The sequence below is a fragment of the Crotalus tigris genome, unplaced genomic scaffold (genome assembly GCF_016545835.1).
Source record: "Crotalus tigris isolate CLP2741 ecotype Arizona unplaced genomic scaffold, ASM1654583v1 scf7180000018016.4438896, whole genome shotgun sequence".
NCBI lineage: Eukaryota > Metazoa > Chordata > Lepidosauria > Squamata > Viperidae > Crotalus > Crotalus tigris.
In genome coordinates, this window is record NW_024096778.1 from 4,108,173 (window position 1) to 4,129,778 (window position 21,606).

The 21,606-nt window shown below is 38.9% G+C and overlaps 3 protein-coding genes across 3 annotated transcripts; all 3 read right to left on the reverse strand.

Moving 5' to 3' along the window:
* Positions 1–69: 69 nt before the first annotated feature.
* On the reverse strand, positions 70–4,715 carry LOC120309405 (proto-oncogene Mas-like). The gene is made up of 3 exons (XM_039346587.1): positions 4,643–4,715; positions 3,920–3,959; positions 70–2,175 (listed from the first exon to the last, which is right to left on the reverse strand). Exon 3 carries the CDS (start codon positions 2,080–2,082, stop codon positions 1,387–1,389), a length of 696 nt encoding a protein of 231 aa, XP_039202521.1. The 5' UTR covers positions 2,083–2,175; positions 3,920–3,959; positions 4,643–4,715; the 3' UTR covers positions 70–1,386.
* A 4,649-nt stretch (positions 4,716–9,364) lies between these two features.
* Positions 9,365–14,047, reverse strand: LOC120309406 (proto-oncogene Mas-like). The gene is made up of 4 exons (XM_039346588.1): positions 13,926–14,047; positions 12,338–12,423; positions 11,559–11,655; positions 9,365–10,313 (listed from the first exon to the last, which is right to left on the reverse strand). The coding sequence occupies exons 2-4, from the start codon at positions 12,363–12,365 to the stop codon at positions 9,365–9,367; spliced, it is 1,074 nt and encodes a 357-aa protein (XP_039202522.1). The 5' UTR covers positions 12,366–12,423; positions 13,926–14,047.
* A 2,227-nt stretch (positions 14,048–16,274) lies between these two features.
* Positions 16,275–21,549, reverse strand: LOC120309407 (proto-oncogene Mas-like). Its single transcript, XM_039346589.1, has 4 exons — positions 21,416–21,549; positions 19,824–19,909; positions 19,101–19,140; positions 16,275–18,018 (listed from the first exon to the last, which is right to left on the reverse strand). Exons 2-4 carry the CDS (start codon positions 19,849–19,851, stop codon positions 17,022–17,024), a joined length of 1,065 nt encoding a protein of 354 aa, XP_039202523.1. The 5' UTR covers positions 19,852–19,909; positions 21,416–21,549; the 3' UTR covers positions 16,275–17,021.
* Positions 21,550–21,606: the final 57 nt, after the last annotated feature.

Sequence of the window (21,606 nt, forward strand, 5' to 3'; positions counted from 1 at the left end):
TAAAAAGGTTGAGAACCACTGATCTATGTTCTTTTGGACACATTGCACAATGACAGTAGCAGGGGCAGCTCCAGGTTTCACTACCACACAGGTGACCTTCAGCACCAAGAGCTGTTTTCAAGATGGCAATCCTTTCCTTCTGCATGTAGACTTCAGAAAAGAAAATAATTCTTGAAGAAAACAACAAGCTTCTAAGAATAGTTTCTTTATTGCTGTTTGTCAATAGACAGGAATCTTGCCAGAGTAAAGCATACTCAGCATATCTATCAGATAAATCCTAAGAAGGTTTTAGAGAGGATCCCTTCTGAGCCTATTTCTGCATATCAATGACTCAAAACTGATTTGCCTGTTAGCTCCTTGAGAAAGAGGCCTTCCCTCCTGCGAACATGTCTCCAATTCTGTAACACAAATCAAATGAAATATTTATTTTGGTCATAGACCAGCATAAAAAGGGTAGAATGCAAACAAAAGCTGAAAAATTATTTCTATTATTTCTATTTCTAGTTCTGCCTAGCTACCTACATCTCTATCTCTCCCTCATCTATCATCATTATATCATCACCTCTATCTATCTATCTATCTATCTATCTATCTATCTATCTATCTATCTATCTATCTATCTATCTATCTATCTAATATCTATCATCTATACAAATACAAATACGCAAACACCCATACTCAAACCTTTATAAAACCCTCTGTTCCAAAAGTTGCCATAAATACAGAATTACAGAATACAAACCCAGATGAGGTTTGGGAATGAGAAGGAAGGTCTACTAAGGTCCTTCTATTCTAGAACTTTGCCAGGTGAGGTTGTTGCCCCCAAAAATAAGGACTTGAAATGGCTATAAAAGATTGGCAGGAAGGGAGTCTTACAATGAAAGAAGTGATATATCTTTAGTCAAGAAAGAAAGCCACTAAGTAATGATTATTCATAATGAAATCATATTTTAAAATATAATTGAATTATATTATGTCTGAAATTTTTAAGGATCAAAAATGACGCATTTCATTTCAAGAAACCGTAACCTCTCTGGCAGATTTTTCCCTTATCTTTCATCTCCATCATATTTATATAAATGTGCATGTCACAAAGAAAGATGCGTAAGATAAATTACACATTTTTAAAAATTCCTTCAGTAAGACTTATTCCCAACAGTAATAATAAGAAATAAAAAGGAACTATATCAACTAAAACATTTCCGGTAAACAAGTGCTACAGATTGTAAAATACAGACACAGCAATACTTCCTGCTTCCATATCTTTGTTTTTAAGCACTTTGCTCAATAAATTGTATCCATTCTGTATATTCTTAAGGAAATCATATTTTATGTCCCAAATAATCCTGTATCTTCAAATATTTTATATGCAGTATTTATGACCCTTCACAACTGGTCTTCCTTCATGGTTTGCTGCTCTTCTGGGCTGCCCTTCTCATCCTTGAAGACTCTTTGCAGAGCAACCTTGTATGATGCTCTGGGCTGGTCCTTTCCTCTCTGCTTCCTCCCAATGAAAAAATAAAGGAGAGGGTTGATGCTGCTGTTGAGAGAGGCGCATCCTATCCCCATGGTCATGAGGAGGAGATTATAGGTATCAAAATATTCAATGACATAAAAGACATTCATTGGGAGAGAAAAGAGGAGGAAGAAAAGAAGAGCTAGAAAAATGGTGGTGAGCAACTTTCTTTGACTGCGTTGCGATTTAGACCTCATGTGAATCCAGAGAGTCACAGTGGACACAACCATGAGAGGTGTACAAAGTAAACCATTCACAATCAACTGGTATAACAAAGGTGAACTTCCAAAAGCCTTGGTCTGGTGGAGAAGGAAGTGCACTGCAGAGAGCAGGAAGGAGAGGATCCATATGAGGCCACAAACCAGGGTGGACAGATATGGGGGACGATGGCAGCGATGCCAGAGTGGGAAGAGGACAGCCACACACCTGTCCAGGCTGATGGCCGTCAGCAGAAACTGGCTAGCAGAATAGGTGAAGAAAAAGAGCTCAAAAAATAACAAGAAAAAGGTATCAACCACATATGTCCTTTGATTCAGAGTTAAGACGGTGACAAATATTTCTGTCATAATGAGGGATTATCGAACAGTTGATCATAAGGAAAAGGAAGGAATTCTTGTATTGCAGAAATATTAGGAGCAATTAAGGTCTCCTGATCTATCCTAATAACAAAAAGAGACAGAAATAGAATCAGTCCTTCTTAGAGAAATAAATACATATATATATAGTACATACATACACCCATACAAAGACACATATATACACACAGACACACAAACACACACACAGAAACATTTTCTTAACTTACACATATCAAGAGATATCTGCTTTTGGACCGCCTGATGGCAATTACATCCCTAAAATTAAAGTTTCTTGCAAGGCTAGCAGAATAGGTGAAGAAAAACAACTCAAAAAGTAGGAAGAAAATGGTATCAACGTGTGTTCTTTGACTCAGAATTAAGGCTGTCGAAAATATAGCTGCCATAATGAGGGATGCGAGGACCCCAAAATCAGCAATGGAGAGATTCAGGATATAAGTGGTGAAAGAATTCCTCTTAATGGAAAAGGCCAGGAGATAAATGGTCTTTCCATTTCCCACCAGGCCTAAAATGCAAATAAGGGCAATGAACCCACTGATAAGATTTCGTGTTAAATTATCAAAGATCTGAGCATTAGGTGAAGAAAAAGTTTCTGGCATTTCAGAAATATTTAGAGCAATTTTAGTAGTATTGGAAGGAATGTTGGTCAATTCAGAACCACTCCCAGAAATTTCAGCAATATTAATCATCCTAATAACAAAAAGAGACAGAAAGAGAATCAGTCCTTGTTAGAGAAATACATACTTATATACTGTACATACATACATACACACACAAACGCACATACACACACAAATGCACATACACACACATGTACATTTTCACACACACAAACACACAGGCAGACACACAAACACATGCACAGACACACATTTTCTTACTTACACATATCAAGACATATCTCCTTTTCGGCCGCCTGATGGCAATTACATCCCTAAAATTAAAGTTTCTTGCAAGGTTGGAGAATTGCTACACTCAATCGTGACCCAAGCTTCTATGCAAAATCCTTCAAAGTCCATTTCAGGACAACTGGAGCCAATTTCCTTTATTAGCCATTGTGGCTGAGGGCAGAGTAGGGTTACCTGATATTTGAACAGGCTTGTTTGCGTGACCCCGTTTCTGGCAAACTGTGACCACGGACCAGGCATTGGGGACCCTTGCTTTAGAGAGTAAGGGATGACAAGTGTGCAAACAGGCACACAATGTGAAATGCCCTTTGAGAGGAACATGCTAGTACTAGCAGTTAGCTTTCAGTGTGTAATTGATTAAGATCTTGTCAATTTCAGGTCAGAGTTTGTTAACTTTAATAACTATACTTAGCATTTATTAGACAAAAGGTGTTTACTTTGGTACTCAAAACTCAAGACAATTTTAAACTCCATCTGTCGGTTGGAGGAAAGGAGGGCAACAAGTAGCACATGTCCTCCTTACGACAGATGTCTACTGACTGTAGGTTAGAGAAAGTTATGATCAAAGGTTCTGGAGATCGTGAGTTGATGGCCTTTTTCCCAAGCAAAGGAAAAAGGATGTGGGCGTATAGGTGAGATTTGTCATATGATCAAGAAAGTCCCATGGATTTCAACACAGACCAACAAAGCGGAAATGTTCTCCTGATTATGTGAAGAGATTATATGGAGAGTTGAGCAACCTCCACCATAGAAGATTCCCTTCAAAAGAAAGGGATCCTGTTCCAGCAGGCACAAATGGGCTGAGCAACAAAGCAATTCTCCTTTCGGAATATCATGAAATTACTGGATGGCTAACTCCATTCCTGCAAAGAAAATGTTTTGTATCATAATACACTTACGAGTGGTATGTCTCCCAAATAAGATGGATTGATGCATTACCTAAGGAAGCAATAATAGTCAGTCATTGATTTGATCAATAACAGCAGGCAGAAAAATGCTAATGTGCTTTATAATCTTCATTCACATTGATTTCTTTCTTTCTGAATGGGAATCTCTGAATGTATAAATAAAAAAAATCCCCAATAGATGTCCCCCCCATCGTTGCCCAGACAGCTATTAGCCAATAATCAGTCTTTATGATCCTCTAATTACTTAACCTGATAATTAATTCAAAATAATTTTAAAAGTGCTCATTTAAAAAGTAAAGTATTTTCTCCACTCTTGTTTTTCCATCATTTTTAGAAATGCTTCTGTGCATCTAATCTTTCCCCCCTAATTAAAGAAGAACAAAGAGGTTGATTTTATCCCTTGTGTCCTTCCAAAGGACAATTCCAGGTTGACGTTGCCTGTAGGAAGTGACAGGTATCAGTGTGCTGATATTCTTAAATTCTCCGTAAGACTTACTACTTTATATGAATAAATCCATCAGAAGCCATTTTGTGAATGCACCCACTGAATGTTTTCAAAATGCCAATGCAATCCCCAACTCATGATTTGCTCCTAGAGTTTCAATTCTGGAATAAACTCACGAATCACTATGAACCCTTGAGGTTTTCTTTGTCAATAGTACCCACAAAGGAAAGGAAATGTGTTATGGAATATAGTTTTCATGCTTTTCATACCTCCTGAGTAATCAAATTGCTGCTCCATTGTGCAAAAAGTGTTTGCTTGCTTAGAAAAGTTCAAATTCGCGGATAAGGTGGACAACCTGGGGAAATACAATTATTAAAGGAAAACAAACTTCTGACCGTCAAAATGGCTGAAAGGAATTGTGTTGTTGGGGAATTCAAAGCCATTGTCGGTTTGCCATTCGTCCAAACAAGGGTAGCCCTTCCTATCTTTCAATCAAGCAATACAATTTATTTACAGTTCAAAACCAAAGGAATCAAAAGACCAGAAGACCAACAACCATTAAAAGGGAATTTTAAAAAATAAGATTTATTTTTTGGAAAGATGGCAGTTAACAATTAATAGCATGAGATTAGAAAAAAATTAACAATAGCAATAGCACTCTGTAGAGATGACCTGATGAAATAACTCATGGATTAAAAGAGTTAAACCTTTTTTTATGGATCTTAGTTATTAGCTGGGAGCAGCTGAATGAATAGATTTCCTTATCTTCAAATTTTGCTCTAAAACAAAATGCTCCAAACACTGTTTAAAATGCTTCCATGTTCCTAGCTGTTTCCTAGCAATTAGCACTTAGACGTGTATATCACTTCAAAGCACATTACAGCCGTCTCTAAGTGGTGTACAGAATCAGCCTATTGCCCCCAACAAATGAGGTCTTCATTTTACTGACCTTGGAAGGGTAGAAAGCTGAGTCAACCTTGGGTCGGTGAGAATCGAACTGCTGGCAGTCGGCAGAAATTAACCTATACTACTGCATTCTAACCACTGCTCCACCACGGCTCTTCAATAACAACAACAATAACAACAACAAATATAATAATAGTTGGAAGGCACCTTGGAGGTCATCTAATCCAACTATTGTTCAGGCAGGAAACCCTATATCGTTTTAGACAAATGGCTGTCCAGTCTCTCCTTAAAAGCCTCCAATGTTGGAGTATTCACAGCTTCTAGAGGCAGGTTGTTCCATTGATTTATTGTTCTAACTGTCCGGAGGTTTCTCCTTAGTTCTAGGTTGCTTTTCTCCTTGATTGGTTTCCATCATTGCTTCTTGTCCTGCCTTCAGGCGCTTTGGAGAATGGCTTGACTCCCTCCTCTTTGGGGCAGCCCCTGAGATATTGCAACTCTGCTATCAATTCCCCCCTCATCCTTCTCTTCATTAAACTAGACATACCCAATTCCAGCAACCGTTCCTTATATGTTTTAGCCTTCAGTCCCTAACCATCTTTGTTGCTCTTCTCTGTACTCTTTCTAGAGTCTCAACATCTTTTTTACATCGTGGTGACCAAAACTGGATGCAGTATTCCAAGCATGGCCTTACCAGGCATTTTAAAGTGGTATTAACACTTCACATGATCTTGATTCTATACTTATTAAGATTGACTGAAGTCAGATATGAGAAGATTGTTATCATACCGTACTGGAAAAAAATGCTGCTCAATTGAGTTCCATCACAGGGCAGACGACACTACTGGATTAGGTGTTCCCATACTAATGGGGTCCTAGTCCTACTCTGGTCTCAAAAAGGAACATTTTGCAGATAATAAATGACCCCAACACAAACTCTGCCTTTACCGCAGACGTACCTGGTGATACTGGGAAGAATCTCAAATGGAAGCAGTTGGTCTCTTTGGGAATCTAAGGATGAGATCTTTTTCCAGTGAATCCCGTTACTTGGCACTTGATGCAGTTACAGTCAGAAAGAGGAACTGAGCTGGACCCAGCTGCAAACTTTCTGAGAGAAATAAGAATAACTTGTCTGATGTTCTTCTCTGAATTTTGCAACTTTGCAGAAAGCATGGAAAAGAAGCAGTTAGTGATATAGTCATATCTTAAAGAAGAATCAACCAAAATCTACCAGCCTGAGATGCAGATTAACATGGATTTCAAATTCCTGGAAACCAGACATTTAAAGGAAGAACATCTTATGGCAGCCATTGTTAATTGTGACAAAAAATTATATTTATTATTTGTTAAGTTTGTATGCTGCCTTTATCTCTATTAAGGTGACTCTGAGTGGCTTGTTAAGCTAATGTACAAGAAACAATGCAGGCTTCCACCATTTTGACCGTTTAGTCCTGTGTGCCAATCTTACTGGTGAGGATATATATGTAACCAAATGCAGTCTTTCTTCTGGTTGGTTCAACCAAACAGACAAAATCTGGAAGGACTTTTTTGTGTGTGTGTCTCGAAAGAGAAGATTCCTGAAGGGAGCAGTAGGTCCCCATGGCCTATGGGGAAGTTACTGGTGGGTCTCCTTCTTTCTACTTTCCTTTGACATTCTCGTAAAAAAATGTGGTGTCAGGAGCAAGGAACCAAGAAAGACACAGAGGTTTACTCAGATTAGTTTCTTTATTGTTGCTCATCCTTTGACAGAAATCTTGCCAGACTAGAGCACAATATGCATATCTATTTTACATACTCTGTTGAAGGCTGCAGGAGGGTCCACCCTGTGCCTCTTCCTTCATTCCAAGGATTCTTCGTCGATGTGCCTATTACTCCTTGGTAAAGACCTCCTCCCTCCTGCAATAATGTACATCTCACCCCATATGATAAATCCGTAATAACTTTCCCTTATCCCATTAACTATAATGGATGAATATTAAAATGCATGAAAATGTAGGAGAAGTATCAGTAAAGCTGGTGGAGAGGGAGAGTTAAGTAAATAATCAGCCTACAGTTGTTATGTCCCCAAAATGATCCATATTCAGCCCACCTTGAATTCCATTGATGCTTATCTGGCTCTGATTTGGATTGGAACTTTAGGTGACAAGATTCTTGTTTATAAGCTTGAGCAATCACTGCCTTACACCAGGGGTTGGACTCTGACTCTGAAGAAACTGCAACAGATGAACCCCAGGAGGCACCAAGCCAGGAAGAACCAGAAGCTTATTAGAAATAGGCACTATCAGAACCGCTTTGAGATCAGATAGTGAAATAGGGCCTCCAAACCCTGGGCCTCCGGGATTAGAGCAGAGAGCAAAGCAAAGAAGCTCAGTGAGGCTCCTTGCCAAGCAGAGATCAACTTAATAGAAAGAAGTGGCTGCAATCTGATTTAAGCGAGAGTGCTGACCAGTTGAGTTTTTTGTGTTGGAAACAACTATTCCATGTCCTGCCCTGCTGCGTTGCTCTAGTGTTCTAGAATTGCAGTAGCAAGTCACAGTTATAATTAAATGAGGCACCAAGTGACTCCTTGTTCAACAACAAGAATCCCAGCACTTCGAGTTGCAATTGTTAAATGATCACTCAAGTCATTGAATTGAGGGAGTCCCAGGTAAGAATCATTCACCCCACCCATCTCACTTCCATCTATGTTCTTTTGGACACATTGCACAATGACAGTAGCAGGGGCAGCTCCAGGTTCCACTACCACACAGGTGACCTTCAGCACCAAGGGCTGTTTTCAAGATGGCAATCCTTTCCTTCTGCATGTAGACTTCAGAAAAGAAAACAATTCTTGAAGAACACAACAAGCTTCTAAGAATAGTTTCTTTATTGCTGTTTGTCAATAGACAGGAATCTTGCCAGAGTAAAGCACACTCAGCATATCTATCAGATAAATCCTAAGAAGGTTTTAGAGAGGATCCCTTCTCAATCACTTTATGCATATCAATGACTCAAAACTGATTTGCCTGTTAGCTCCTTGAGAAAGAGGCCTTCCCTCCTGCAAACATGTCTCCAATTCTATAACACAAATCAAATGAAATCTTTATTTTGGTCATAGACCAGCATAAAAAGAGTAGAATGCAAACAAAAGCTGAAAAAATATTTTTATTATTTCTATTTCTAGTTCATCCATGCTACCTACATCTCTATCTCTCCCTCATCTATCATCATTATATCATGACCTCTATCTATCTGTCTGTCTTTCTGTCTGTCTATCTATCTATCTATCTATGTATCTATCTATCTATCTATCTATCTATCTATCTATCTATCTATCTATCTATCTATCTATCTATCTATCTAATATCTATCATCTATACAAATACACAAACACCCATACTCAAACCTTTATAAAATCCTGTGTTCCAAAAGTAGCCTTATATACAGAATTACAGAATACAAACCCAGATGAGGTTTGGGAATGAGAAGGAAGGTCTACTAAGGTCCTTCTATTCTAGAACTTTGCCAGGTGAGGTTGTTGCCACCTACAAATAAGGACTTGAAATTGCTATAAAAGATTGGCAGGAAGGGAGTCTTACAATGAAAGAAGCAATATATCTTTAGTCAAGAAAGAAAGCCACTAAGTAATGATTATTCATAATGAAATCTTATTTTAAAATATAATTGAATTATATTATGTCTGAAATTTTTCAGGATCAAAAATGACACATTTCATTTCAAGAAACCGTAACCTCTCTGGCAGATTTTTCCCTTATCTTTCATCTCCATTATATTTATGTAAATGTGCATGTCACAAAGAAAGATGCGTAAGATAAATTACACATTTTAAAAAATTCCTTCAGTAAGACTTATTCCCAACAGTAATTATAATGAAATAAAAAGGAACTTTATCAACTAAAACTTTTCCGGTAACCAAATGCTTCAATTGAAAAATACAGACACAGCAATACTTCCTGCTTCCATATCTTTCTTTTTAAGCACTTTGCTCAGTAAATTGTATCCATTCTGTATATTCTTAAGGAAAGCATGTTTTATGTCCCAAATAATCCTGTATCTTCAAATATTTTATATGCAATATTTATGACCCTTCACAACTGGTCTTCCTTCATGGTTTGCTGCTCTTCTGGGCTGCCCTTCTCATCCTTGAAGACTCTTTGCAGAGCAACCTTGTATGATGCTCTGGGCTGGTCCTTTCCTCTCTGCTTCCTCCCAATGAAAAAATAAAGGAGAGGGTTGATGCTGCTGTTGAGAGAGGCGCATCCTATCCCAATGGTCATGAGGAGGAGATTATAGGTATCAAAATAATGAATGACATAAAAGACATTCATTGGGAGAGAAAAGAGGAGGAAGAAAAGAAGAGCTAGAAAAATGGTGGTGAGCAACTTTCTTTGACTGCGTTGCGATTTAGACCTCATGTGAATCCAGAGAGTCACAGTGGAGACAACCATGAGAGGTGTACAAAGTAAACCATTCACAATCAACTGGTATAACAAAGGTGAACTTCCAAAAGTCTTGGTCTGGTGGAGAAGGAAGTGCACCACAGAGATTAGGAAGGAGAGGATCCAGATGAGGCCACAAACCAGGGTGGACAGATATGGAGGACGATGGCAGCGATGCCAGAGTGGGAAGAGGACCGCCACACACCTGTCCAGGCTGATGGCCGTCAGCAGAAACTGGCTAGCAGAATAGGTGAAGAAAAAGAGCTCAAAAAATAACAAGAAAAAGGTATCAACCACATATGTTCTTTGATTCAGAGTTAAGACGATCACAAATATTTCTGTCATAATGAGGGATGCGAGGACCCCAAAATCAGCCATGGAGAGATTCAGAATGAAAGTGGTGAAAGAATTCCTCTTAATGGAAAAGGCCAGGAGGTAAATGGTCCTTCCATTTCCCACCAGGCCTAAAATGCAAATAAGGACAATGAACCCATCGATAAGATTTCGTGTTAAATTATCGAACAGTTGATCATTAGGAAAAGGAAGGAATTCTTGTACTGTAGAAATATTTGGAGCAATTAAGGTCTCCTGACCTATCCTAATAACAAAAAGAGACAGAAAGAGAATCAGTCCTTGTTAGAGAAATAAATACACATATATAGTACATACATACACCCATACAAACACACATATATACACACAGATACACAAACACACACACACACAAACACACGCACACAAACATTTTCTTAACTTACACATATCAAGAGATATCTGCTTTTGGACCGCCTGATGGTAATTACTTCCCTAAAATTAAAGTTTCTTGCAAGGTGGAGAATTGCTACAATCAATTGTGATCCAAGTTTCTATGCAAAATCCCTCAAAGTCTATTTCAGGACAACTGACATCAATTCGCTTTATTAGCCATTGTGGCTGAGCGCAGAGTAGGGTTACCTGGTATTTGAACAGGTAGAAGGGCAACACAAACAATTGGAAAGGAGAAGAAATGTAGGGGGAAGATGCACCAATCATTTAATATTTACATTCTTTAGAATAACGGCCCCAACCTTCTGGGCACCAGGGGTTTTTCTGTGGACTGGGGGGGGGGGAGTGGTTTTGTGCGTTGCCTGCATCCTGCAGATGGGTCTTCGCTTGTTTGCGCAGCCCAGTTTCTGGCAAGCTGTGGCTACGGACCAGACGTTGGGGACCCCTGCTTTACAGAGTAATGGATGACAAGTGTGTAAACAGGCACACAATGTGAAATGCACTTTGAGAGGAACATGCTAGTACTAGCAGTTAGCTGTCAGTGTGTAATTGATTAAGATCTTGTCAGTTTCAGTCAAAGTTTGTTAACTCCAATAACTATAGTTAGCATTTATTAGAGAAAAGCTGTTTACTTCGGTACTCAAAAAGTCAGACAATTTTAAACTCCATCTGTCGGTTGGAGGAAACGAGGGCAACAAGTAGCACATGTCCTCCTTATGACAGATGTCTACTGACTGTAGGTTAGAGAAAGTTATGATCGTGAGTTGATGGCCTTTTTCCCAAGCAAAGGAAAAAGGATGTGGGCCCATAGGTGAGATTTGTCATATGATCAAGAAAGTCCCATGGATTTCAACAAAGACCAACGAAGCGGAAATGTTCTCCTGATTACGTGAAGAGATTATATGGAGAGTTGAGCAACCTCCACCATAGAAGATTCCCTTCAAAAGAAAGGGATCCTTTCCCAGCAGGCACAAATGGACTGAGCAACAAAGCAATTCTCCTTTTGGAATATCATGAAACAACTGGATGGCTAACTCCATTCCTGCAAAGAAAATGTTTTGTATCATAATACCCTTACCAGTGGTATGTTTCCCAAATATCAGAGTAGTCATATATATCTTGGATTGATGCATTACCTATATCATATTCATATATATCTTGGATTGACACATTACCTAAGGAAGCAATAATAGTCAGTCATTAATTTGATCAATAACAGCAGGCAGAAAAATGCTAATGTGCTTTACAAACTTCATCCACATTGATTTCTTTCTTTCTGAATGGGAATCTCCGAATGTATAAATAAAATCATCCCCAATAGATGCCCCCCCATCGTTGCCCAGATAGCTATTAGCCAATAACCAGTCTTTGTGATCCTCTAATTACTTAACCTGATAATTAATTCAAAATAATTTTAAAAGTGCTCATTTTAAAAAGAAAAGTATTTTCCCCACTCTTGTTTTTCCATCATTTTTAGAAATGCTTCTGTGCGTCTAATCCCCGCCCCCCAATTAAACACGAAAAAAGAGGTTCATTTCGTCCCTTGTGTCATTCCAAAGGACAATTCCAGGTTGACGTTGCCTGTAGGAAGTGACAGGTATCAGTGTGTTGATATTCTTAAATTCTCCGTAAGGCTTACTACTGTATAGGAATAATTCCATCAGAAGCCATTTTGTGAATGCACCCACTGAACGTTTTCAAAATGCCAATGCAATCCCCAACTCATGATTTGCTCCTAGAGTTTCAATTCTGGAATAAACTGACGAATCAATATGAACCCTTGAGGTTCTCGTTATCAATAGTACCCACAAAGGAAAGTAAATGTGTTATGGAATATAGTTTTCATGCTGTTCATACCTCCTGAGTAATCAAATTGCTGCTCCATTGTGCAAAAAGTGTTTGCTTGCTTAGAAAAGTTCAACTTCGTGGATAAGGTGGACAACCTGGGGAAATACAATTATTAAAAGAAAAGAAACGTCTGACCCTCAAAATGGCTTAAAGGAATTGTGTTCTTGGGGACTTCAAAGCCATTGTCGGTTTGCCATTCGCCCAAAACAAGGATAGCCCTTCCTACCTTTCAATCAAGCAATACAATTTATTTACAGTTCAAAACCAAAGGAATCAAAAGACCAGAAGACCAACAACCATTAAAAGGGAATTTTAAAAAATAAGATTTTTTTTCCGGAAAGATAGCAGTTAACAATTAATAGCATGATTTTAGAAAAAAAATTAACAATAGCAATAGCACTCTGTAGAGATGACCTGATGAAATAACTCATGGATTAAAAGAGTTAAACCTTTTTTTATGGATCTTGCTTATTAGCTGGGAGCAGCTGAATAAACAGATTTCCTTATCTTCAAATTTTGCTCTAAAACAAAATGCTCCAAACATTGTTTAAAATCCTTCGATGTTCCTAGCTGTTTTATAGCAATTAACACTTAGACGTGTACACTACTTCATAGCACTTTACAGCCGTCTCTAAGTGGTGTACAGAATCAGCCTATTGCCCCCAACACATGAGGTCTTCATTTTACTGACCTTGGAAGGATAGAAAGCTGAGTCAACCTTGGGTCGGTGAGAATCGAACTGCTGGCAGTTGGCAGAATTAATCTATACTACTGCATTCTAACCACTGCTCCACCACGGCTCTTCAATAACAACCACAACAACAATAATAATACTTGGAAGGCACCTTGGAGGTCATCTAATCCAACCATTGTTCAGGCAGGAAACCCTATTTCATTTTAGACAAATGGCTGTCCAGTCTCTCCTTAAAAGCCTCCAGTATTGGAGCATTCACAGCTTCTAGAGGCAGGTTGTTCCATTGATTTATTGTTCTAACTGTCCGGAGGTTTCTCCTTAGTTCTAGGTTGCTACTCTCATTGATTGGTTTCCATCCTTGCTTCTTGTCCTGCCTTCAGGCGCTTTGGAGAATGGCTTGACTCCCTCTTCTTTGGGGCAGCCCCTGAGATATTGGAACTCTACTATCAATTCCCCCCTCATGCTTCTCTTCATTAAACTAGACATACCCAATTCCAGCAACCGTTCCTTATATGTTTTAGCCTTCAGTCCCCTAATCATCTTTGTTGCTCTTCTCTGTACTCTTTCTAGAGTCTCAACATCTTTTTTTACATCGTGGTGACCAAAACTGGATGCCGTATTCCAAGTGTGGCCTTACCAAGGCATTGTAAAGTGGTATTAACACTTCAAATGATCTTGATTCTATACTAATTAAGATTAACTGAAGTCATATATGAGAAGATTGTTATCATACCTTACTGAAAAAAAATGCTGCTCAATTGAGTTCCATTATGGGGCAGAAGACACTACTGGATTAGCTGATCCCATACTAATGGGCTCCTAGTCCTACTCTGGTCTCAAAAAGGAACATTTTGCAGATAATAAATGACCCCAACACAAACTCTGCCTTTACTGCAGACGTACCTGGTGATAATGGTCTGGATGGTCTCTTTGGGGATCTAAGGATGAGATCTTTTTCCAGTGAATCCTGTTAGTTGGCAATTGATGCAGTTACAGTCAGAAAGAGGAACTGAGCTGGACCCAGCTGCAAACTTTCTGAGAGAAATAAGAATAAGTTGTCTGATGTTCTTCTCTGAATATCGCAACTTTGCAGAAAGGATGGCAAAGAAGCAGTTAGTGATATAGTCATATCTTAAAGAAGAATCAACCAAAATGTACCAGCCTGAGATGCAGATTAACATGGATTTCAAATTCCTGGAAACCAACCACTTAAAGGAAGAACATCTTATGGCAGCCTTTGTTAATTGTGACAACAATTTATATTTATTATTTGTTAAGTTTGTATGCTGCCTATATCTCCATTAAGGTGACTCTGAGTGGCTTGTTAAGCTAATGTACCAAGAAACAATGTAGGCTTCCACCATTTTGACCATTTAGTCCTGTCTGCCAATCTTACTGGTGAGGATATATATGTAACCAAATGCAGTCTTTATTCTGGTTGGTTCAACCAAACAGACAAAACTTGGAAGGACTTTTTTGTGTGTGTGTCTGGAAGGAGAAGATTCCTGAAGGGAGCAGTAGGTTCTCATGGCCTATGGAGAAGATACTGGTGGGTCTCCTTCTTTCTACTTTCCTTTGAAATTCTCTTAAAAACATGGTGGTGTCAGGAACAAGGAACCAAGAAAGACACAGAGGTTTACTCTGATCAGTTTCTTTATTGTTGCTCACCCATTGACAGGAATCTTGCCAGACTAGAGCACAATATGCATATCTATTTTATATACTCTGTGAAAGGCTGCAGGAGGGTCCACCCTGTGCCTCTTCCTTCATTCCAAGGATTCTTGGTCAATGTGCCTTTTACTCCTTGGCAAAAAACCCTTCCCTCCTGCGATAATGTACATCCCACCCCATATGGTAAATCTGTAATAACTTTCCCTTATCCCATTAACCATAATGGATGAATATTAAAATGCATGAAAATGTAGGAGAAGTATCAGTAAAGCTGGTGGAGAGTGAGAGTTAAGTAAATAATCAGCCTAGAGTTGTTATGTCCCCAAAATGATCCATATTCAGCCCACCTTGAATTCCATTGATGCTTATCTGGCTCTGATTTGGATTGGAACTTTAGGTGAGAAGATTCTTGTTTATAAGCTTGTGCAATCACTGCCTTACACCAGGGGTTTGACTCTGACTCTGAAGAAACTGCAACAGATGAACCCCAGGAGGCACCAAGCCAGGAAGAACCAGAAGCTTATTAGAAATAGGCACTATCAGAACAGCTTTGAGTTCAGATAGTGAAATAGGGCCTCCAAACCCTGGGCCTCCGGGATTAGAGCAGAGAGCAAAGCAAAGAAGCTCAGTGAGGCTCCTTGCCAAGCAGAGATCAACTTAATTGAAACAAGTTGCTGCAATCTAATTTAAGCGAGAGTGCTGACCAGTTGAGTTTTTGTGTTGGAAACAACTATTTCATGTCCTGCCCTGGTGCGTTGCTCTAGTGTTCTAGAATTGCAGTAGCAAGTCACAGTTATAATTAAATGACGCACCAAGTGACTCCTTGTTCAACAACAAGAATCCCAGCACTTCGAGTTGCAATTGTTAAATGATCGCTCAAGTCATTAAATTGAGGGAGTCCCAGGTAAGAATCATTCACCCCACCCATCTCACTTCCATCTATGTTCTTTTGGACACATTGCACAATGACAGTAGCAGGGGCAGCTCCAGGTTCCACTACCACACAGGTGACCTTCAGCACCAAGGGCTGTTTTCAAGATGGCAATCCTTTCCTTCTGCATGTAGACTTCAGAAAAGAAAACAATTCTTGAAGAACACAACAAGCTTCTAAGAATAGTTTCTTTATTGCTGTTTGTCAATAGACAGGAATCTTGCCAGAGTAAAGCACACTCAGCATATCTATCAGATAAATCCTAAGAAGGTTTTAGAGAGGATCCCTTCTGAGCCTCTTTCTGCATATCAATGACTCAAAACTGGTTTGCCTGTTAGCTCCTTGAGAAAGAGGCCTTCCCTCCTGTCAACATGTCTCCAATTCCATAACACAAATCAAATGAAATCTTTATTTTGGTCATAGACCAGCATAAAAAGAGTAGAATGCAAACAAAAGCTGAAAAAAATATTTCTATTATTTCTATTCCTAGTTCATCCAAGCTACCTACATCTCTCCCTCATCTATCATCATTATATCATGACCTCTATCTATCTATCTATCTATCTATCTATCTGTCTGTCTGTCTGTCTGTCTGTCTGTCTGTCTGTCTGTCTGTCTGTCTGTCTGTCTGTCTGTCTATCTATCTATCATATATCTATCATCTATACAAAAACACAAACACCCATACTCAAACCTTTATAAAACCCTCTATTCCAAAAGTAGCTATATATACAGAATTACAGAATACAAACCCAGATGAGTTTTGCGAATGAGAAGGAAGGTCTACTAAGGTCCTTCTATTCTAGAACTTTGCCAGGTGAGGTTGTTGCCACCTACAAATAAGGACTTGAAATGCCTATAAAAGATTGGCAGGAAGGGAGTCTTACAATGAAAGAAGCGATATATCTTTAGTCAAGAAAGAAAGCCACTAAATAATGATTATTCATAATGAAATCTTATTTTAAAATATAATTGAATTATATTGTGTCTGAAATTTTTCAGGATCAAAAATGACACATTTCATTTTAAGAAACCGTAACCTCTCTGGCAGATTTTTTCCTTATCTTTCATCTCCATTATATTTATATAAATGTGCATGTCACAAAGAAAGATGCGTAAGCTAAATTACACATTTTTAAAAATTCCTTCAGTAAGACTTATTCCCAACAGTAATTATAATGAAATAAAAAGGAGCTATATCAATTAAAACATTTCCGGTAACCAAATGCTTCAATTGAAAAATACAGACATAGCAATACTTCCTGCTTCCATATCTTTTTTTTTAAGCACTTTGCTCAGTAAATTGTATCCATTCTGTATATTCTTAAGGAAATCATATTTTATGTTCCTAATAATCCTGTAGCATCAAATATTTTATATGCAGTATTTATGACCCTTCACAACTGGTCTTCCTTCATGGTTTTCTGCTTTTCTGGGCTGCCCTTCTCATCCTTGAAGACTCTTTGCAGAGCAACCTTGTATGATGCTCTGGGCTGATCCTTTCCTCTCTGCTTCCTCCCAATGAAAAAATAAAGGAGGGGGTTGATGCTGCTGTTGAGAGAGGCGCATCCTATCCCAATGGTCATGAGGAGGACATTATAGGTATCAAAATATTCAATGACATAAAAGACATTCATTGGGAGAGAAAAGAGGAGGAAGAAAAGAAGAGCTAGAAAAATGGTGGTGAGCAACTTTCTTTGACTGCGTTGCGATTTAGACCTCATGTGAATCCAGAGAGTCACAGTTGACACAACCATGAGAGGTGTACAAAGTAAACCATTCACAATCAACTGGTATAACAAAGGTGAACTTCCAAAAGCCTTGGTCTGGTGGAGAAGGAAGTGCACTGCAGAGAGCAGGAAGGAGAGGATCCAGATGAGGCCACAAACCAGGGTGGACAGATATGGAGGACGATGGCAGCGATGCCAGAGAGGGAAGAGGACAGCCACACACCTGTCCAGGCTGATGGCCGTCAGCAGAAACTGGCTAGCAGAATAGGTGAAGAAAAACAACTCAAAAAGTAGGAAGAAAATGGTATCAACGTGTGTTCTTTGACTCAGAATTAAGGCTGTCGAAAATATAGCTGCCATAATGAGGGATGCGAGGACCCCAAAGTCAGCAATGGAGAGATTCAGGATATAAGTGGTGAAAGAATTCCTCTTAATGGGAAAGGCCAGGAGATAAATGGTCTTTCCATTTCCCACCAGGCCTAAAATGCAAATAAGGGCAATGAACCCACTGATAAGATTTCGTGTTAAATTATCAAAGATCTGAGCATTAGGTGAAGAAAAAGTTTCTGGCATTTCAGAAATATTTAGAGCAATTTTAGTAGTATTGGAAGGAATGTTGGTCACTTCAGAACCACTCCCAGAAATTTCAGCAATATTAATCATCCTAATAACAAAAAGAGACAGAAAGAGAATCAGTCCTTGTTAGAGAAATACTACTTATATACTGTACATACATACATACACACACAAACGCACATACACACACAAATGCACATACACACACATGTACACTTTCACACACACAAACACACAGGCAGACACACAAACACATGCACAGACACACATTTTCTTACTTACACATATCAAGACATATCTCCTTTTTGGCCACCTGATGGCAATTACATCCCTAAAATTAAAGTTTCTTGCAAGGTTGGAGAATTGCTACACTCAATCGTGACCCAAGCTTCTATGCAAAATCCTTCAAAGTCCATTTCAGGACAACTGGAGCCAATTTCCTTTATTAGCCATTGTGGCTGAGGGCAGAGTAGGGTTACCTACTGGCAAACTGTGACCACGGACCAGGCATTGGGGACCCTTGCTTTAGAGAGTAAGGGATGACAAGTGTGCAAACAGGCACACAATGTGAAATGCCCTTTGAGAGGAACATGCTAGTACTAGCAGTTAGCTTTCAGTGTGTAATTGATTAAGATCTTGTCAATTTCAGGTCAGAGTTTGTTAACTTTAATAACTATACTTAGCATTTATTAGACAAAAGGTGTTTACTTTGGTACTCAAAACTCAAGACAATTTTAAACTCCATCTGTCGGTTGGAGGAAAGGAGGGCAACAAGTAGCACATGTCCTCCTTACGACAGATGTCTACTGACTGTAGGTTAGAGAAAGTTATGATCAAAGGTTCTGGAGATCGTGAGTTGATGGCCTTTTTCCCAAGCAAAGGAAAAAGGATGTGGGTGTATAGGTGAGATTTGTCATATGATCAAGAAAGTCCCATGGATTTCAACAAAGACCAACGAAGCGGAAATGTTCTCCTGATTATGTGAAGAGATTATATGTAGAGTTGAGCAACCTCCACCATAGAAGATTCCCTTCAAAAGAAAGGGATCCTGTTCCAGCAGGCACAAATGGGCTGAGCAACAAAGCAATTCTCCTTTCGGAATATCATGAAATTACTGGATGGCTAACTCCATTCCTGCAAAGAAAATGTTTTGTATCATAATACACTTACGAGTGGTATGTCTCCCAAATAAGATGGATTGATGCATTACCTAAGGAAGCAATAATAGTCAGTCATTGATTTGATCAATAACAGCAGGCAGAAAAATGCTAATGTGCTTTATAATCTTCATTCACATTGATTTCTTTCTTTCTGAATGGGAATCTCTGAATGTATAAATAAAAAAAATCCCCAATAGATGTCCCCCCCATCGTTGCCCAGACAGCTATTAGCCAATAATCAGTTTTTATGATCCTCTAATTACTTAACCTGATAATTAATTCAAAATAATTTTAAAAGTGCTCATTTAAAAAGTAAAGTATTTTCTCCACTCTTGTTTTTCCATCATTTTTAGAAATGCTTCTGTGCATCTAATCTTTCCCCCCTAATTAAAGAAGAACAAAGAGGTTGATTTTATCCCTTGTGTCCTTCCAAAGGACAATTCCAGGTTGACGTTGCCTGTAGGAAGTGACAGGTATCAGTGTGCTGATATTCTTAAATTCTCCGTAAGACTTACTACTTTATATGAATAAATCCATCAGAAGCCATTTTGTGAATGCACCCACTGAATGTTTTCAAAATGCCAATGCAATCCCCAACTCATGATTTGCTCCTAGAGTTTCAATTCTGGAATAAACTCACGAATCACTATGAACCCTTGAGGTTTTCTTTGTCAATAGTACCCACAAAGGAAAGGAAATGTGTTATGGAATATAGTTTTCATGCTTTTCATACCTCCTGAGTAATCAAATTGCTGCTCCATTGTGCAAAAAGTGTTTGCTTGCTTAGAAAAGTTCAAATTCGCGGATAAGGTGGACAACCTGGGGAAATACAATTATTAAAGGAAAACAAACTTCTGACCGTCAAAATGGCTGAAAGGAATTGTGTTGTTGGGGAATTCAAAGCCATTGTCGGTTTGCCATTCGTCCAAACAAGGGTAGTCCTTCCTACCTTTCAATCAAGCAATACAATTTATTTACAGTTCAAAACCAAAGGAATCAAAAGACCAGAAGACCAACAACCATTAAAAGGGAATTTTAAAAAATAAGATTTATTTTTTGGAAAGATGGCAGTTAACAATTAATAGCATGAGATTAGAAAAAAATTAACAATAGCAATAGCACTCTGTAGAGATGACCTGATGAAATAACTCATGGATTAAAAGAGTTAAACCTTTTTTTATGGATCTTAGTTATTAGCTGGGAGCAGCTGAATGAATAGATTTCCTTATCTTCAAATTTTGCTCTAAAACAAAATGCTCCAAACACTGTTTAAAATGCTTCCATGTTCCTAGCTGTTTCCTAGCAATTAGCACTTAGACGTGTATATCACTTCAAAGCACATTACAGCCGTCTCTAAGTGGTGTACAGAATCAGCCTATTGCCCCCAACAAATGAGGTCTTCATTTTACTGACCTTGGAAGGGTAGAAAGCTGAGTCAACCTTGGGTCGGTGAGAATCGAACTGCTGGCAGTCGGCAGAAATTAACCTATACTACTGCATTCTAACCACTGCTCCACACGGCTCTTCAATAACAACAACAATAACAACAACAAATATAATAATAGTTGGAAGGCACCTTGGAGGTCATCTAATCCAACTATTGTTCAGGCAGGAAACCCTATATCGTTTTAGACAAACGGCTGTCCAGTCTCTCCTTAAAAGCCTCCAGTGTTGGAGTATTCACAGCTTCTAGAGGCAGGTTGTTCCATTGATTTATTGTTCTAACTGTCCGGAGGTTTCTCCTTAGTTCTAGGTTGCTTTTCTCCTTGATTGGTTTCCATCATTGCTTCTTGTCCTGCCTTCAGGCGCTTTGGAGAATGGCTTGACTCCCTCCTCTTTGGGGCAGCCCCTGAGATATTGCAACTCTGCTATCAATTCCCCCCTCATCCTTCTCTTCATTAAACTAGACATACCCAATTCCAGCAACCGTTCCTTATATGTTTTAGCCTTCAGTCCCTAACCATCTTTGTTGCTCTTCTCTGTACTCTTTCTAGAGTCTCAACATCTTTTTTACATCGTGGTGACAAAAACTGGATGCAGTATTCCAAGCGTGGCCTTACCAGGCATTTTAAAGTGGTATTAACACTTCACATGATCTTGATTCTATACTTATTAAGATTGACTGAAGTCAGATATGAGAAGATTGTTATCATACCGTACTGGAAAAAAATGCTGCTCAATTGAGTTCCATCACAGGGCAGACGACACTACTGGATTAGGTGTTCCCATACTAATGGGGTCCTAGTCCTACTCTGGTCTCAAAAAGGAACATTTTGCAGATAATAAATGACCCCAACACAAACTCTGCCTTTACCGCAGACGTACCTGGTGATAATGGGAAGAATCTCAAATGGAAGCAGTTGGTCTCTTTGGGAATCTAAGGATGAGATCTTTTTCCAGTGAATCCCGTTACTTGGCACTTGATGCAGTTACAGTCAGAAAGAGGAACTGAGCTGGACCCAGCTGCAAACTTTCTGAGAGAAATAAGAATAACTTGTCTGATGTTCTTCTCTGAA

What these genes read in the sequence shown, in the direction of transcription:
- LOC120309405 (XM_039346587.1), bottom strand. Translation starts at nt 2,082, where the DNA reads ATGACAGAAATATTTGTCACCGTCTTAACTCTGAATCAAAGGACATAT.
- LOC120309406 (XM_039346588.1), bottom strand. Translation starts at nt 12,365, where the DNA reads ATGGAGCAGCAATTTGATTACTCAGGAG. An exon ending in GCAATTTGATTACTCAGGAG is followed by an intron (nt 11,656 to 12,337) that starts GTATGAACAGCA and finishes TTGCTTCCTTAG; the next exon opens with GTAATGTGTCAATCCAAGAT. An exon ending in ATTTGGGAAACATACCACTG is followed by an intron (nt 10,314 to 11,558) that starts GTAAGGGTATTA and finishes TTTTGTTATTAG; the next exon opens with GATAGGTCAGGAGACCTTAA.
- LOC120309407 (XM_039346589.1), bottom strand. Translation starts at nt 19,851, where the DNA reads ATGGAGCAGCAATTTGATTACTCAGGAG. An exon ending in GCAATTTGATTACTCAGGAG is followed by an intron (nt 19,141 to 19,823) that starts GTATGAAAAGCA and finishes TTGCTTCCTTAG; the next exon opens with GTAATGCATCAATCCATCTT. An exon ending in ATTTGGGAGACATACCACTC is followed by an intron (nt 18,019 to 19,100) that starts GTAAGTGTATTA and finishes TTTTGTTATTAG; the next exon opens with GATGATTAATATTGCTGAAA.